We start from the raw sequence: 19,448 nt of genomic DNA, 5'->3' as shown, positions 1-19,448 counted from the left end.
TGTATTTGTGTAATCATTAGATACGGGTTGCCATACATTACTCACATTTAATCCCATATATTACTCACATTTGTGGCGTCGTATGACATCATAGCTCTTTCATAGCGCATAGCTAAAACTACTGTAGAGAGAAATACTGCCATCTTCTGTTGTTGGGAATAATTGTAGGTTTTTTTTTTTTCGTTTTTTACACATTTTTGCCATGCATTAATCTCAACACAGACTACACAAACAACAACAAAAAAATCCTCTTTATTTATTTCCAACTATACATTTGTTATTTAAAATATATATAATAAGTCTCACACAATGGCATATCTTGGCACAATTTGTGGATTTCTAATGCAATTTCTGTGATGTACTGAGAAAAACCATCTCGGATTTTTTAGGTTTAAAAAACTCAAAATACTGAGCACATACTGAACCTATTTACAGTTTTCCTGTGTTTATGCTATGTTAAGTGAAAACAACATAGCACATACACCCTAATAGACAAATACACATTTTTACACAAGAAATGTCAAAATATATTAGAAGCATATTTCGTTAGTAATGCCTAGTAATGTGTGGAATAAATAAACAAGGATATGTGAACAATTATTGCACCTTTGCAAAATGAACAATGTACTAAATTATCATCAACATTATGCACAAAATCAATCCAGTCTTTGAATAGACAAATCTAAAAATATCAAATATATATATATATATTATTTATAACATAGCAATTTAAGCTTGGTCCAGTTTAAAATATATTAAACCTCATATGGCATTAGACACTCTAGTCCATGCTTTTAAAAGGAAGGAGAACTGCTGGTATAACTATATCAGTTTTAAAATGTGTTTTGAGTTCATATTCCATGTGTTAGTTAATCTTGACATAATCCTTGGTAAACATCAAATAGCAATCACATACTAAAAAAATATGCAATTCTTACATCATGTTTGATCTACCTTCAGTAGACATTTCAGAACTCACAAAAGACTCTTGGTTAACAAATTGTTAAAATGGTTATGCAATAATAATGTAAATCAAAGAAAAATGAAACAATATCTTTAAGTTGAAATGTGTGAACTAAATGTTCTACAATTGTAGTAGTACACAAATATATAATATAGTCAAATTCATGTGCATGTAAATATGCAGAAAAGAACAAAAAGTGAGTGATTATCATTATTATTAAACAATTTGATTTCATAATGTGAGCAAAAAAGTAGGACTTTTTATGCCGCTCTTTGTATGCCCTGCTGGGGAGAAATGCTTCTACTGTTTCTGAACTGAGACAGTGGGTATGTTTGGAATGGAATCCTTTATTTCATTTATTTATTTATTTTTCTCCCCTTTTTCTCCCCAATTTGGAATGCCCAATTCACAATGCGCTCTTATGTCCACGTGGTGGCGTTGTGGCAGAGCAGAACTGCGCACTGCCCCTTTAAGGATCCACCGCCACAAACTAAAATGGTTGCTCTTCATATTACCAGGTGTCAACAATAAGGTTCTATAAAGGTAACCAGGAAGATGGTTGTTGAGGTCAAAAAGAAAAAGAAGAGAGATTTGAGACTGGTTAGATGTGAAGTTGAGGTGTGCCGAGCTGAGTAAGGAGAAAGTTAGTTTTGTGTACTGGGATGTGGATTAGGAACACGATTGGAGAAGAGAGGAAGAAACCACAAGGGGAGAAATCTGACAGTGCTTATCACCAGAGAGTGAGGCCTGGATTTTCTTCATAGCCGTTGTTTGCACTTCTTCAGTGAAAGTGGAGTGGCATGGGTTCGTAGGACCCCCCCTAATAATTATTGTTGGGATTTATGTATTTGATTATTGCTGGTATTTTGTTTGAGTCTTTGACTCCTTGCCTTTTGTTTACTGTTTTCTTTATGCCATTTTAAAATATACTTACGCTTTGAAATTTGATACTCTTATTTTGTTATTTTATTTCATGTAATTGGTGCCTTTTAGAGCTAGCTGGGGCAAGGTATTAATTTTGACAGGCCTAAACCTGTCTGGCACCCAAATTTTTAAGTTTAAAATTAATTTTAATTTAGTACAGGGGCCACCACCGTTACAGCGTAGTGACTCTCCTCAATCTCAGTTGCATCAGCTACCATATTATAGCAACCACCAGGAGGTTACCCCATGTGACCCTACCCTCTATAGCAACAGAAATAATTTGGTTGCTTAGGAGACCTGGCTGGAGTCACTCAGCACGCCCTGTATTCGAACTCATGATTCCAGGGGTGGTAGTCAGTGTCTTTACTCGCTGATATACCCAGGCCCCCAGAATGGAATACTAAATACTGAAAACTCCATACTACACTCATACTGTACACTGCATGCTCTTTTTATATAGTATTCGAAATAGAAGTATGCAAAAGCAAATGTATAAAATCCTAATATGGTACATTGATGTTATATGACTCACTACATGGCATGTTTACAATGAGAGGTCTCCAGTTATGACCTCAGAAATAAATTCGGACATTTTGTAGCAATTTTGTATATGAATATTATAGCTATTGGCAGTCCAATTAGGCACTCATTTTTATGGACTATATTGTATTGAGAAGTACGATAGCTAGCTATTGAGTGTGCGCTGGATGAATACTGCACATTTTGGCAAATGTAGTAATTGGTAAGTAATTTAGATATTCAGTGCATACAGAAAAAATGCATAATGTGCACCGTACACATACTGTATTCCTTGTAGGAATAATGTGGTAGCATACCATTGTGAACATACCCACCATCCTACAGCTGAGGACTGTCAATTGGTTAGCCTATAGCTATTAATTTATTTGCTCAGAGCTGGGAGTCTGCCCCCAGTGTATTGAGATCATCTCGGGTATATTTCTCTGCCCCAGAGCGGAAGCTCGCTGAGATCTCATCAAATGTCCGGCCCTTGGTTTCTGGAACCTTGAAGTAGGTGAACACGAAGAAGATCAGCAGAAGGACAGTGAAGATGATGAAAACGTATGGGCCCGTCAGTTGCTATCAAAGGAATGAATGAGAGGACAGAACAGGGAGCATTTTAATGAATGTGAAAACAACAACAGTCAAGTCCGTTTTATTTGTATAACACTTACACATCAAAATACACATGGTTTCAAATTAGCTTTACAGACAATCATGCCTTTTATGTCTAAAAAAAGCAATGTCTGAACAGCTTTAAAGAAAAACATGCCTTGTTGGCTTGAAGTCCACAAGGTGAATGTGGCAAGGAAAAACTAAAAACATTTTGTTAAAACAAAGTTTTATCAGTGGAGAGAAAAAATCTTGTTCATTTTTCTATACCTCAACATACTGGAAGCACATTCCCACCAGGAAGTTGGCAAACCAATTGGAGAAACCAGCGACAGCAATGGCAGAGGGCCGGGGACCTTGACTGAAGAGTTCTGCCACAATGAACCATGGGATGGGGCCTGGTCCAATCTCGAAGAATGCCACAAAACTAAAGATGGCAACAATGCTGACATAGGACATCCATTTCACTTGTTCCTGAGAGGATTTTGAGAGACAATGTTAAAGATTAGTGAATATACACACAAAGTACTACACAAAAGTTTTGACCTTAAATTGTTACTTTAGATTCAGTCACATTAATTAATAATTTCGACAAGAATTAATTCAGTTCATTTAGATGTTACCATGTGAGGTACATTATTTAGGATACCCAACAAAACATTTTATGGTTTAAAATAAATACATTTAAACATATACATACTAGTAGTGCCATAGCTATGGCCATGAGAACAGAAGATGCAGCCATTCCCATCAGCCCAATGAGATGAAGTGATCTTCGTCCAGCCCGCTCAACTATGAACAGCTAAATTAGAAGTGGACAGAAGGGTATCAATCAACTGGCCAAGTGTGAGACTAAATCAGTCTTTAATGGTAAAGTGTATAATTTTTATTAGTGTGGCCCAACAGGGGCTCAACCATTGGCATGAGTTTGGGGTGGGAGTACCTGTTTGATAAACATTTAAGGACAGGGAACTTGTATGAAACGTCTGTGAACAGTCATTAATTAATTAACAGCAATTTTGTTTGGTGCCATTAGGTCATGCAGAAATAACACTCTTCACCTTTAAGATACAGGCATTAGAAATGAACATACTAACAGGGAAAACTTGATTGAATAACTTACAGATACCACTGTGAATGCTGTATTCACAACTCCTGCACCAATAGTGGCATAGACGGGCTCTGGCACTCCTGCATTCTCAAATATACCAGTAGAATAATAAAAAACCTGAAAAACACAATTACCCTCACTGAGTATGCAAATTACTGTCCATTTGTACACATTAAAGGAATGATCATGTCTTGATAGACGTCATGCTAATCTTAAATTCATAATGTTACTGTAGTTGGTATTTTTAGGACAGAAAGACAGATAAACAGGAAAGCTTACAGCATTGATGCCAGAGAACTGCTGGGAGAGCTGCAGCATGATAGCAATGAAGATTGGCTGGCGATAAAGTGGGGAGCGGAACAGTTCAGGGATGGTGACTTTCTTCTCCTTCATCATCTGCCTGCTTTCCTCCTGCATCTCCTCCATGTCCGCACCCACATCTTCAGTTCCACGTAGCTTCGTAAGCACTGGAAGTTAGTTAGAGGTAGTTAGGCTGAGAAGTAATAAGCATGTGTACAATTTGTTGTAGGACTATTCTTAAAGGGTTAGTTCACCCAAAATGTCCGGTGACAATGACCCTTCACCATTCACATTCATTGCATCTTTTTTCCATGAAATTAAAGTGAAAGGATTGAGACAGTCAGTAATTTTTGGGTAAACTATCCCTTGAAGAGTTGAGTCTTTGACCATTCAGATTTGGAATATGTAACTCACCACTCTTGGCTTTGGCCTCTTCATTCTGGTTGATCAGGAGGTAGCGAGGACTTTCAGGGCAGAATGGCAGCAGGGCACACTGTAATATGGCTGGGATAAAGGTAAAGCCCAGAAGGAAGGGCCACATTGTTGAGGTCCCCATGATTTCTTTAATGCCAAAGACCTACAGAACAACATAGGAAAAAACAGGTAAACATCCATTTTATCTAAACAATGATCCATCCATCCATCTTCAACCGCTTATCCGAAGTCGGGTCGCGGGGGCAGCTGCTCCAGCAGGGGGCCCCAAACTTCCCTATCCCGAGCCACATTAACCAGCTCTGACTGGGCGACCCCGAGGCGTTCCCAGGCCAGTGTGGAGATGTAATCTCTCCACCTAGTCCTGGGTCTTCCCGAGGCCTCCTCCCAGCTGGACGTGCCTGAAACACCTCCCTAGGGAGGCGGCCAGGGGCATCCTTACCAGATGCCCAAACCACCTCAACTGACTCCTTTCAACGCAAAGGAGCAGCGGCTCTACTCCGAGCTCCTCACGGATGACTGAGCTCCTCACCCTATCTCTAAGGGAGAAGCCCGCCACCCTTCTGAGGAAGCCCATTTCGGCCGCTTGTACTCGTGACCTAGTTCTTTCGGTCATGACCCAACCTTCATGACCATAGGTGAGGGTAGGAACGAAAATTGACCGGTAGATCGAGAGCTTTGCCTTCGGCTCAGCTCTCTTTTACGTGACTAACGGTGCGATAGAGCGAGTGCAATACCGCCCCTGCTGCCCCGATTCTCCGGCCAACCTCCCGCTCCATTGTCCCTCACTCGTGAACAAGACCCGAGGTACTTGAACTCCTTCACTTGGGGCAAAACCTCATTCCCTACCTGGAGTACGCACTCCATCGGTTTCCTGCTGAGAACCATGGCCTCAGATTTAGAGGTGCTAATCCTCATCCCAGCTGCTTCACACTTGACTGCCAAGCGATCCAGTGAGAGCTGAAGGTCACCGGACCGATGATGACATGAAGACAACATCATCTGCAAAAAGCAGCGATGAGATCCCCAGCCCACCGAACCGCACACCTTCCCCACCCGACTACGCCTCGATATCCTGTCCATGAATATCACAAACAGGATTGGTGACAAAGCGCAGCCTTGGCGGAGACCAACCCCACATGGAATGAACTTCGACTTTGTGCCGAGGACCGGACACAGCCCTCGCTTTGGGCGTACAGGGATTGGATCAGCCCTAAGAAGGGACCCCCACCCCGTACTCCAGCAGCACCTCCCACAGTCTCTCCGGGGACCCGGTCATACGCCTTCTCCAGATCCACAAAACACATGTAGACCGGATGGGCATACTCCCAGGCCCCCTCCAGGATCCTTGCGAGTAAAGATCTGGTCCGTCGTTCCACGACCAGGGCCAAAACCGCATTGTTCCTCTTCAATCTGAGGTTCGACAATCGGCCGAACCCTCCTCTCCAGCACCTTGGAGTAAACTTTACCAGGGAGGCTGAGAAGTGTGATACCCCTGTAGTTGGCACACACTCTCTGATCCCCCTTTTGAAGAGGGGAACCACCACCCCGTTCTGCCACTCCTTAGGTACTGTCCCAGATTTCCACGCTAATGTTGAAGAGGCGTGTCATCCATGACACCCCTCCACATCCAGAGCTTTCAGCATTTCTGGTCGGATCTCATCAATTCCGGGGCTTTGCCACTCGCGGAGTTGTTTGACTACCTCAGTGACCTCCCCAGGAAATAGAATCTGATCCCCATCATCCTCCGGCTCTGCCTCTACCATAGAGGGCGTGTTGGGATTTAGGAGTTCTTCAAAGTGTTCCTTCCACGCCCAATAACCTCCTCGGTTGAGGTCAACAGCGTCCCATCTTTGCTGTATACAGCTTGAATGGTTCCCGTTTCCCCTCCTAAGGTGGCGGACGGTTTTCCAGAAGCACTTTGGTGCGGACTGAAAGTCCTTCTCCATGGCTTCTCGAACTTTTCCCACACCCACTGCTTTGCCTCCCTCACGGCCGAGGCGCAGCACTTCGGGCCCTTCGGTACCTTGCAACTGCCTCCGGAGACCTCCGGGACAACAAATCCGGAAGGCCTCTTTCTTCAGTCGGACGGCTTCCTGACCACCAGTGTCCACCACGGTGTTCGAGGGTTACCACCCCTTGCGGCACCTAAAACCTTGAGGCCGCAGCTCTCCACCAGCGGCCGGCAATGGAAGCTTTGAACATTGCCCACTCGGTTCAATGTCCCCAACCTCCGCGGGGATGCCTGAAAAACTCCGCCGGAGGTGTGAGTTGAAGATCTCACGGACAGGGACCTCCTCCAAGCGTTCCCAGTTCACCCGCACTACTCGCTTGGGCTTCCCAGGTCTGTCCAGAGTCTTTCCCCACCCCTGACCCAACTCACCACCAGATGGTGATCGGTTGACAGCTCTGCCCCTCTCTTTACCTGAGTGTCCAAAACATATGGCCTCAGATCCGACGACACGATTACAAAATCGATCATCGACCTTCGGCCTAGGGTGCTCTGGTACCACGTACACTTATGAGCATCCTTATGTTCGAACATGGTGTTTGTTATAGATAATCCATGACTAGCACAGAAATCTAGTAACAAACATCCACTTGAGTTCAGATCAGGGAGGCCGTTCCTCCCAATCACGCCTTTCCAGGTGTCCCTGTCATTTCCCACGTGTGCATTGAAGTCACCCAGCATCACTATGGAGTCCCCTACTGGGGCCCTATTCAGGACTCCATTCAGGGTCTCCAAGAAGGCCGAATACTCTGAACTGCTGTTCGGTGCATATGCACAGACAACAGTCAGAGTTTTCCCCCCCACAACCCGTAGGCGTAGGGAGGCGACCCTCTCATCCACCGGGTAAACTCCAGCGTAGTGGCGCTCAGCCGGGGACTCGTGAGTATCCCCACACCCGCCCGTCGCCTCACACCCTGGGAAACTCCAGAGAAGAATAGAGTCCATCCCTATCCAGGAGTACGGATCCAGAGCCAAAACTGTGCGTCGATGTAAGCCCCACCAGATCCAACTGGTAACGCTCCACCTCCCTCACTAGTTCCGGCTCCTTCCCCCAGTGAGGTGACATTCCACGTCCCCAGAGCAAGCCTTTGCTGCCCGGGTCTGGTCCGTCGAGGCCCACGGCCTTCACTGCCGCCCATATGGCAGCGCACCCGACTCCTCGCGGTTCCTCCAATGGGTGGTGGGCCCAAGGGATGTAGAGGGGGTTCCACGTTGCTTCTTCGGGCTGTGCCCGGCCGGGCTCCGTGACAAACCCGGCCACCAGGCTGCGCCGGCGAGCCCTCCATCTGGGCCTGGCTCCAGACAGGGGCCCCGGGCTTCCTCCGGGCAGGGTAACTCCTCCTCTTGCCGTTTTTTCCATGAGTCATTTTTGAACCATTCTTAGTCTGGCCCCTCACCTGAGACCACTTTGCCTTGGGAGACCCTACCAGGAGCACATGGCTCCAGACAACACAACCCTCAGGATCATAAGGGCACACAAATGTCTAAACAATGAGAGAGTTCTAATGATTGGTAAAGGTGTTCTCAAAATAAAAGAAACATATTATTTCACCTGTGCCATGAGGATGCCAATCACAATGCCAAGCTGATGAAGAGTGCCCAGTGCTCCACGTAAAGAAGTTGGGGCAATTTCTCCCACATACATTGGAACAAAGCCTGTGGACAGGCCAGAGTAAAGGCCCACAATAAAACGTCCAATTATAAGCATCTCCCATGATGCAGCCAGCTTGGAGAAGCCCATGAAAGCAGCAGCGATGAAGGCCAGAACATTAACAAAAAGCATTGAATTCCTCCTGTTAAAAGATCAAAGGAGAAATATCAAAGACACAGGACTACAGCAAACAAGCATATTTACTTCTTTAAGTTCTGATTGGTTTGTCAAGTTACCTTCCAAAACGGTTTACGAAGAGCCCAACTGAGAAGGAGCCGAAGATGCCGCCTACAGAGAAAATGGCAACTGATACAGACCAGAGTGTAGTTAGTGCGGTTGGCGGTATGAACTCTCCATATCTGTCATTCCACGTCTCATTGTAGAAGCCTTCAATGATCTACAAGAGAAAATGTCATGCAGTATTACGTATGAGCATTATACAATACATAATTCTATATAATTCGAATTATATATGCACCTACGGGATTGGTTGCAGCATGATTCAAATGCAATAGTTTTCATTTACCAATGCCAAAAATGTACTATTCATGATTAATTTAGTCCAAGAGTGAAATATTAAGTGAGTAGTATTTGGCTGGTCATGAAATCCCCATGAGGGGATCCTCTCCATGTAGAATAAAACAACTTTCATAAGGTTGCTGATATGACTGGAGTCTTCATCTCAAGTGAATGCTCATGATTTTATACATTTGTTTTAAAATTACCATTAATTCATAAAGAGTAACTTTTTTTAATGAGGAAAATATATCTGATTGCACCTTTAAACAACCAATTAGCATAAATTCTCAATATGATTAACTAGATGAGAACAACCTCTTACCCATCACATTAAATCAACATCAACTCATACTTTATACAAAATAATTAGGTCTAAACAGAGGAATTCATTATGGGGACATTTTTGCCGCTATTTGGGGGCATTTTTCTCACTTTCTGTGGCAGTTTTGTCCTGAGCCTCCCTTCATTTCTGACCCTAATATACTGTATACAGAATAGATTTCACAGTATAAAGAATAAAGTATTTTATATATATTTTACTCTGTACACTGAAATCTGACAAAGGCCATATATGAACATATACAGTGTAAATATATGTTGCGTGGTCAAGCTTCCGTCCGGAGATAGAGAAAGCAGTAAGGGTGCTTGCACCTGAGTTAAATTATGTCTAACACCTGTCTCTAATTCCAGTGAGCATGGGGAGAGCAGTATATAAGCAGCCACACCACCAGTGGAGAGCGAAAGAGTGAGAGCTTGGCACAAGGAAGTCCATAGTGTCTGTGAAGTTGATGAGTTTGAGTGTTCGTATCTGTGAAGCTAATGAGTTTTTGAAACTACATACCTGTGAAGCTAATGAGTTTTGTGAAGCTGTAAGCGTTGAAGTTGCCAATTAAAGATCTTACCTGTGCCAGGAGAAGCCTGTTTCTTGTGTCCTACTTTATTCTGCTGTGGACTCTTTCACTATATATATATATATATATATATATATATATATATATATATATATATATATATATATATATCACACACACACACACACACACACACACACACATATACACACGCTGCCGGCCAACATTTTGGAATAGGGTACAGAATTTGCTGATTTGGAAGGAAATTGGTACTTTAATTGGCCCTATTTCCAGCAGCCATAACTCCTACACCTTATACTTGAGTAATCATGATAAATTGCTATTTTGGTACTAGAAATTCAATTGCCATTATATCAAACACAGTGGAATGCTATTTGATTCATTATATGAAGCTTAACATTGTTTGTTTTTGAGTTGCCGCAGTATGCAATAGACTGGCATGTCTAAAGATCAATATTAGGACAAAAATGGCAAAAAAGAAACTTGTCAGTCAATCATTATTTTGAGAAATAAAGGCTGTACAATGCTTGAGATTGCCCAAAAAAACTGATGATTTCATACAAAGGTTTTCACTACAGTCTTCAAAGACAAAGGACAACTGGCTGTAACCAGGACAGAAAGGGATGTGGAAGGCCAGATGTACAATTAAACAAGAGGATAAGTACATCAGAGTCTCTAATTTGAGGAATAGACACCTCACATGTCCTCAGCTGACAGCTTCATTGAATTCTACCTGCTCAGTTTCATGTACAACAGTAAAGGGAAGACTCAGGGGTGCAGGTCTTATGGGAAGAATTGCAAAGAAAAAGCCACTTTTGAAACAGAAAAAGAAAAGGTTAGAGTGGGCAAAGAAACAGACATTGGACAACAGATCATTGGAAAAGAGCATTCTGGATTTATTACATACAGTATATAATAACACCCATTTTGTAGAATTATGAAATAGATGTTTTACATCTGTACAAGTATATGACTTGTGAAAACCATAAGTACTGTATATACATGTTTTACATAGAGTATGTTGCCATCTATCAGATTTCTGTATGGGTCCATTTCATGTTTGCCTTTGTTTGGGCTGGAAGAGAGACACTGGTCTACTGTTATAAGAATCTCCTCTTAAGAGATTCTAACCGTATTAATTGTCTATAATTGGAGACCTCTTCACATGTGAATTAGCATTGCTTAACCGGCTATACAAGGAGGATTGATACAATATAGAGTTTACAGCTAATCTGAAATTAGCTGTATTACATAATAACCACAATATCTGAACATCAACAATACTTTAAAAAAATACTATGACAAATAAATATACAATATATTCAATATCAGGAGAAATAATCACATCTCAAGTCATTGTTCACCTCCATCAGTGTTCTGTAAAGTTCTCTCTTGTTATTGTCTAATGTGTCTGACATCCCATGATAGTATAATTTAGGTTTGTGGTCAATCACTCAGAGTAGTCAGTAGATACAGTGTGAAGGGGACAGAAATCTGTTTAGCTAAGTATGTATTATCTTAAAGGGCACCTATAATGCCCCTTTCACAAGATGTCATTTAAACTTTGGTGTCCCCAGAATGTGTCTGTGAAGTTTCAGCTCAAAATACCCTACAGATAATGTATTATTCCATGTTGAAAATGACAATTTTTGGGTGGGAAAAAAAACGAGCTGTTTTTGGGTGTGTCTTTAAATGCAAATGCACTCTTGCTCCCCACCCCATATCCAGAATAGGGTGGAGATTTGACATCCCTGCTTTGGATAACTAGACATCATAAGCAATATGACTGACAGCGAAAATAGTGGCGTTCAGCCATTTATGTTTGAACCGGAGTCAGACCCTGATGAGGGAGAGACTCCGTCAGAGTAACAACTTTGAGAATGAACCAGGAAGTTTCCGAATGGCTATTTGATAAATGTATGTATATGATTAATGGGGATTAAAATTGGGTGGATTTTTATCATTAAAGGGTGGTCGTGTACACACACTGCCAACACACATTTATGTTCAAACACCATGTAAAATTTAATTTTGTATAATAGGTCCCCTTTAAAATGATCTTATACATTATAATACATTTATCAAATGCTGATATAGAGTATAAGTGCTTATATGACAATTCACGTGTCTGTAGTGTACGTTTGAGCATTCACCTTCTGAGGGGCATTGATGACACCTGTGTTGTAGCCAAACTGCATGGAGCCAATCACAGCTGTACAAACAGCCATCATGAGTTGGAGCGTCACCTGCTATAAGGGTAAAAGAACAATATTTGAGTAAAGAAATAGTTTATTTTGACTATTAATCAATATGAATCCTTCTGAATCAATCCTTCATAGAAAGTACTGCTGTTTATATCAAAGACAAAAGGCTAACATGGCCATTTTTGCTGATGAATTACTGTATGAATTTAACAATATGACATATAAAAGCTTATTTTAGATTTATAATCTACCAAAGTTTATTTTATAGATCAAATCAAAAACTAACGGGGAGTTCAATGGGTATGTACCAAATCCTAAACAGTTTGCATCCATTTTAAAGCTTTGCTATATATAGGTTTAAGGCATATACAACATCAAATTGTTTGCAATACTGGAATTCTTTTGACACTTTATACTGGCTCAAGCTATAGTTTGAACAATGGTTCAGTTTATTCCACAGAAATGTTGACCCACCATATGACTGTTTGAGCCAATAATGCACTAACATGTAAAATATTGAATGAGGGAAACCCTGTTGCTTATTGAATATAATCCTATTACAGATCTGGTAGCACCTGAAACCACACATGCACACAAAGTCTATGGTTACTCCAGCCCCTCTTGCTCCAATCCACTCACACAACTGTAGGCTATTACATAACACTCTCAACAGCCCTTCAAAGACAACGTGAAGATGATGCAAGTATCAACATGTAGAGTAAGACTAACTGTGTAAAATGTGACTGCTACCACTCGCATGTGAGTTTATACGTGTTTTGCAGCATTTATACTCTGCATAATACATCTGTCCAGTCTTGTTCAATCACGATTAAAGCACATGTTTACTACATCCCTACGACTTATTTACTGACTTTCCCTATGATATACTGTATATCATAACCGACTGATGTAAAATAGGCTATATGAAATCCACGGAATTCTAGCCAGAAGGTTTGAGAATGTAAACATGTAGTATTCTTAGAATACAATGCTCTGCCCATCATAACAGGCAACAGGTGACAAACACCAGATATTCTCAACCCTAAGTAGGTTGTATCAGTGTCCTTTTAATAGCATTTTAATCTGGTTTCCTATCTATTGCAGGACTGCTGGGTATTCTCAAACATCCCCTCTCCCTAACAAGCTGCTGTCGATAGCAGCAAAAGATAGCGACTGCTTGAGAACACATTGTGTCGAAGAAGCGACACTAGGGGTCTCTCTTGAGAACCTTTTGCGTCTCTGATCTATGAGAAAAGGCCAATGAGAAATTGGCAGACAGAATTTGCATGTCCCGCCCCCGGACATACGTCTTTCATTCAGAAATTTTCTTCAGAGACGACCGGTTTTGTGAGCAGCGAGCCCCAATTGGTTTTCCTCTCATCTCTGACCAGCGTATGCTGTTGGATCTACGGCGCATATCAGCGGCTTTCTCCTTCTCTGTACAGCAGTGCAGCTTTGCCCCTGAGCACTTCGACAGCGCTAGTAAAAGAGATATTTTCACTAAGAGTATTTTCTCTAAAAGAGCAATACACAGCGGCTTTGAACGTCCTTTTCAGGACACGTCTTTATAAAGATGCCCTTCCGGCCCTGTGTAGTTCCTGGATGCGGTAGAGTGCTCTCCGCTCCTGACGGCCACAGGCGCTGTCTCGTGTGTCTGGGCAGTGATCACACCGAGGCAGCATTTGTGGATGGCTCATGTTCTCCTTCCTCAGAAGGAACGCCCCTCCAGCCACCCCCTGCGTCGCTCCTTCCCACGGGATTGAGGATGACCCAGCTGGCGATGGAGGCGATTTGGGGATGGCAGCGGGCACGGTTTCGCTGGGTACGTACCCGCGAACCACCCGCCCCCCGACATGCTCTGTGACGTCCGTCCGGGCTCGAGGCAACAGCGGCTCGCCTCACGGCCAGCCTGCCTATCCGCCGTCAGCGTGGGGCTGGACTGGAACCCATCCGTCCTCCCCACAGCCTTTGCGGCTGGATGATTGGTTCCTTGAGTCTGCGAGCCGCTCAAAGCTGCACCACCCCCGGTTCCTTTCTTCCCGGAAACCTCACACTGTCCGCTCTGGTACGGCTGAACAGAGGCTCCCCTCGGGGCAGACGTGCTAGCACACATCTGGCCCGCGGGGTTGCGCAAGTACGCATTTCCCCCAGTGAGCCTGCTTGCCCAGGTGCTATGCAAGGTCAGGGAGGACGAGGAACAAGTTATTCTAGTGGCTCCCTATTGGCCCACTCGGACTTGGTTCTCGGATCTCGTACTCCTCGTGACAGTCCCTCCCTGGCAAATCCCCCTGAGGAAGGACCTTCTTTGGACCTTCTCTGGCATCCGCACCCAGACCTCTGGAACCTGCACGTCTGGCCCCTGGACGGGATGCGGAAGACTAGCTGATCTACCACCTGCTGTCATAGACACGATCAACCAAGCCAGAGCCCCTTTTACCAGGCAGCTTTACGCCCTGAAGTGGTGCTTATTCACAAATTGGTGTTCTTCCCGGGCTGAAGACCCACAGAGGTGCACAGTTAGGTCAGTGCTTTCATTCCTGCAGGAGAGGTTGGAGGGGAGACTATCCCCCTCCACCTTGAAGGTGTATGTAGCTGCTATTGCGGCCCACCACGAGACAGTAGACTGCAAGTCTTTGGGCAAGCATGATTTCAGAGACCCCCCCTTCGAGCTGCTAGAATCAGTCGGACTCAGGGCCCTCTCCTTGAAGACGGCCCTCCTGATCACGCTCGCCTCTATCAAAAGGTTCGGGGACCTGCAAGCGTTCTCTGTCAGTGACACTTCCCTGGAGTTCGGCAAACACTCCCGTGATCCTAAGACCGTGACCGGGCTACGTGCCCAAGGGACCAGGTAGTGAACCTGCAAGAGCTGCCCCGGGAGGAGGCAGGCCAAGCCCCTTCGTTGCGGTGTCTGGTACGTGCCGGACGTTCTGAGCAGCTCTTTGTCTGCTTTGATGGCAGAGGAAAGGGAACGCTGTCTCCAAACAGAGGCTTTCCCACTGGGTACTGGACGCAATTACGTTGACCTATTGCTCCCAAGCCATGCCACCACCCCCGCGGGTCCGAGCACACTCAACGAGAAGTGTTGCATCCTCATGGGCACTGGCCAGGGGCACCTCCCTAGCAGACATATGCAGAGCAGCAGGTTGGGCAACACCCAATACATTTGCGAGATTTTACAATCTCAGGGTTGAGTCGGTTTCGTCCCGTGTTTTCTCAGGTCCAAGCCGGTAGAACTCAGTACCCGCTGACAAACTGACCGGGTGGACTGCTTGCACATAGCACCCTTTCCCTCCACTGAGGTAATACCGTGCGCCTTTACCCCAGGAGATCCCACGAACTAGGCTCCCTGGTGATTAAAATTGGACCCCTAGTGTCGCTTCTTCGACACAACGTTGAAGTGAGCGACAGACAGGGAACGTCTAGGTTGCGGTTGTAACCTCCGTTCCCTGATGGAGGGAACGAGACATTGTGTCCTCCTGGCCACGTCGCTGAACCAAGCCACTGTTGCGGCCGAACCTCATTATCAGCTCCTCAAAAAAAAAATTCTGAATGAAACAGATGCATTTCCCTCCATTTATACCCGTATGTCCAGGGGTGGGACCTTCAAATTCTGTCTGACAATTTCTCATTGGCCTTTTCTCATACATCAGAGATGCAAAAGGCTCTCAAGAGAGACCCCTAGTGTCACTTCTTCGACACAACGTCTCATTCCCTGCATCAGGGAACGGAGGTTACATCCGTAACCTAGACGTTTTGCTTGATTATTAGGATAACCCCTAACTGCACAATTTTAAAGACTGGGAATTTTAAAGACATCTTAAAACATTTAAACAGCAAAAATCTAACCACATGACACAATTAAGCGCCCCTCCATGTCAAATTAAAAGTTATCAAATGGTTAGCAGCAAGTAAGTTCTCCTATGATGGTTAACGTCGTTAAACTAACATCTCGCGCTTTACTTGATCCGACATTATCAAAGCCTGTCTTTTTTTTTTTTTATTATTAAGATGTTCTTTAGAAAATATTTGAGGACTTCTTATGAATTTTTCAAGATATGCACTTAGGAACATACTTATGAACTTCTTATAAGTTATCCTAAGAACATTCTTAATTTTTTCTTTCATGAATCTGGAACCTGGGCATCAATAACTGGAGCTATACAGCCATCTCTACAGTCAGTGTTTGCATTACAAGTCATCTGTGGTTTTCCAGCAGATAACAGCAATCTGACACACACACACACACACACACACACACACACACGTTTGCACAATACATTTTTACCACAGAAAGTTTGAAATTGCTAAAATGTTTACTCTGATTCTCTGTTTTATACTGTAATAGAATTTTCTGAATTTTGTAGTTCATTTATTTCTTGATGTTCGTTTCCTTGGCATTATTATATACCATATCGTAAATGTTTTAGTTTGAAATAAATTATTGGTAGAAAAATGCTAATTCTGGTTCTTCTTTGTAACACCATGGTCAGCTTTGATTGCAAGCATAATGACATCAACTGCTAAAAACTGACACTTCAAATAAATTTTTAAATAATACACTTTTACGAATGATAGTTTATGTCTAAATATATATCCAAATGCATATCTTGTGATAAAATATCAAATTAGGTTAAACAAGCCATCAGACTATAGTAAACAGAAGTCTACAGCCATCTATTGGCTGTCACTTGCATGACATGGAATTTAAGTCATGTTATTTATAGTTTAATCACCAGATGGCAGCAATCTGCTTGCAATTTTTTGTCACATTCTCATATTTTTTTCATGTTTCAATTTATAGAAGTGTAGATTCTGAATTTATGCTTTTTTTATTATTTGCTTATTTGTATATTAATATAATTGGTAAAATGTTTAAATGTATATGTAAATAATATACATAAAATCCCAAAAGAAATACATAATTTTAATGTTCTTACTTCAGGGAAGATGAAATGGTTTAATTATCATCATCAGAAAAAAACTAAATGTTACTGACCCTTTCGGTCAAAAATGACCACGAATACCAAAGGGAGGTGTCAGTTTTCAATACCATAGGAGGGTTAAACTACTTATATATTTGTACATATCAGAATATTTTATAATAAACTGTATTGTTTATATACTTATCAACAACCTAAAATCAATAACTTTATATTTTCCCATAGTTTATTTATTCAATTACATCTTTCGCAATGCTTCATGGGACGGTAAGTACAGTCTTGTACCTTTGTCTTTTTGTCTGATTCTCAAATATTTTTTTTCTACAAAACAAAGCTTATGTTGTGATTCACCTCAGAGCTGGTTGGTTTGTTTCATGGCTTACAACTAATTTATAGATTGTTTTATGAAAAGCCTATGCAAAACATTATGGGAAAAGTACTCCCAGAACCCAAATGGCTGAAAAGTGGACGGGCACTGTTGCATTCTATTCCCCCATGAGACATCATGAGACCAGTAGTTCATGCAGCCCATTGGTGAAAAGGGGCATTCAGGCGAAAATGTGTTCCCTATCTGTCACTCACTCAACGTTGTGTCAATGTAGTGACACTAGGGGTCACCCTTGGAAGCCCCAAACACCTCTGATCTTTGAGAAAAGGCCAATGGGAATTGGTGAGTGGAATTTGCATGCCACTTCCCCAGACATAAGGGTATAAAAGGAGCCGGCAGTTGTGTTTTACTTGATAACTGTGTCCTCAAGTGCTATAAACCTTATACCAATCTGTTGTAACAGACATAAAAAAAATATATTTTTTTTAGAAACTCATGAAAATTATTTTGAAATGATGCAGAATGGAGAGGTTATGATACAGGAAAATCTAACTAGGATTAGATGTTCATTATAACACTTTCATCTGAAAATATAAATGTTTGACCATCTCAAATAAATATTAATCATAGAGAATCATAAATACTTCATGAAGTCTTTCTAAACAACTATACAGGCCACAGTGCCTCCTCAACTTTAGAAACTGAACCTGAAAACAAGCCATGTATCATAGTGACTAAGATTCATTTCAAAGAGATTAACATTCCCTATGCAGGGAATGTTAGAACATGCAGAACATTAATGAGCAATGTATGGTCCACTAAGTCCACTGAAGCAAATGTGGTCAGACTTGAAAGGGTTTACAGCAGCACCTTTGCTCAATAATAAGGAGCTGTGGCCATGCTTTAACACACCATTAATAAGCACAGTTTCATTGCTCTAACAAATGGATCAGTTTACAATATATATTTTGTAAGTACAAAGCACTGTTTTATTAAACTAAATGAACTTTTTTGATATGTGATCATATTCTTAGATAAAAATCATATACCATTTAAATGTTACACATTAATTTGACATGTCAATCTTCATAATGGGCCATTGAGATGATCTCAAATAAGTGACCAATCCACATGTATGTGACATCTTACATTTGAACAAGTATCTCAAAGTAATATTTAATACAACAAATTGTTTTTCTCTTATTCTGTAAACACTTTCTTGTAATTCTGCAAAACAATATGTATATTCTTTCTTTGTGACCTTAACAAACCCTGTCCAAATACAGCTGGGAATGCTTTTATGAACAGCTTTCTCTTCTTCATCACTTTACTTCTAAATAAACAAGATAAAGCAGATTTGTTTCAGCATGACATAAATGGTTGATTTAATTATTCTGTTTCTGCTCTAAATCTATGTGTAAGCCAGGCCAAAGAGCTCACTTTAAAGAAATGTTATCACATATTTCCTTTACTTAGAAGGGTTTAATCTGATGACACTTTTGCCACTGGAGAAAAAAAATAAAAGAAAAAGGTAAAAGAAAGAAACCTGGTAAAAGAAAGACACCAGTGCACAAGACATGCAAAATAAGTATTCAATCCCAAGTTCACTAACTGTCTATGTGAATATGCACAAACCTCCGCTCAAACTGACGTCTTTGTGAGTTAAAGAGCTTCAGAAGTCAGATTTATTGACATTTTGTTCTATAAAAAGTGAAACTGTGCAGTTGTTAATTTAAGCTGCTTTTTCCTACCTGCATGATTTGGTCTTAAAAAATTTTTTTATTAATCTAATATATTCAGGTTTATTTAGTATTAAATAGTATTTGATACTGAAGAAAACTTGAATAAAATAGTTTATTAAAGACAAAAAGAGTTGAATAAAATTAGTTCACTCAGCTGTTGCCATGCATAGACATAAAATCTCAAATCTAGCTTTTAAATCGTCCAACAAGTTCAAATAGCAATACCCCACACTTGGATATGCCATTAAACAGTAAAAATTTCCTCCAATTCCATTTAGATAATGTAATGCAAAATAAAATAACAAATTAACATTTATAA

General features: G+C 41.7%; 1 protein-coding gene across 1 annotated transcript; it reads right to left on the bottom strand.

Annotated features, from left to right (window-relative positions):
• Positions 1-252: 252 nt before the first annotated feature.
• Positions 253-12,160, bottom strand: LOC127628841 (solute carrier family 2, facilitated glucose transporter member 1-like). Its single transcript, XM_052105776.1, has 9 exons — positions 12,069-12,160; positions 8,761-8,921; positions 8,426-8,666; positions 4,845-5,007; positions 4,410-4,597; positions 4,143-4,247; positions 3,720-3,821; positions 3,290-3,493; positions 253-2,986 (listed from the first exon to the last, which is right to left on the bottom strand). Exons 1-9 carry the CDS (start codon positions 12,144-12,146, stop codon positions 2,798-2,800), a joined length of 1,431 nt encoding a protein of 476 aa, XP_051961736.1. The 5' UTR covers positions 12,147-12,160; the 3' UTR covers positions 253-2,797.
• Positions 12,161-19,448: the final 7,288 nt, after the last annotated feature.

Source organism: Xyrauchen texanus, chromosome 35, assembly GCF_025860055.1.
Source record: "Xyrauchen texanus isolate HMW12.3.18 chromosome 35, RBS_HiC_50CHRs, whole genome shotgun sequence".
NCBI classification, from domain to species: Eukaryota; Metazoa; Chordata; class Actinopteri; order Cypriniformes; family Catostomidae; genus Xyrauchen; species Xyrauchen texanus.
Note: the sequence above shows the minus strand (reverse complement) of the source record. Positions and strands in the feature narration are given on the sequence as shown.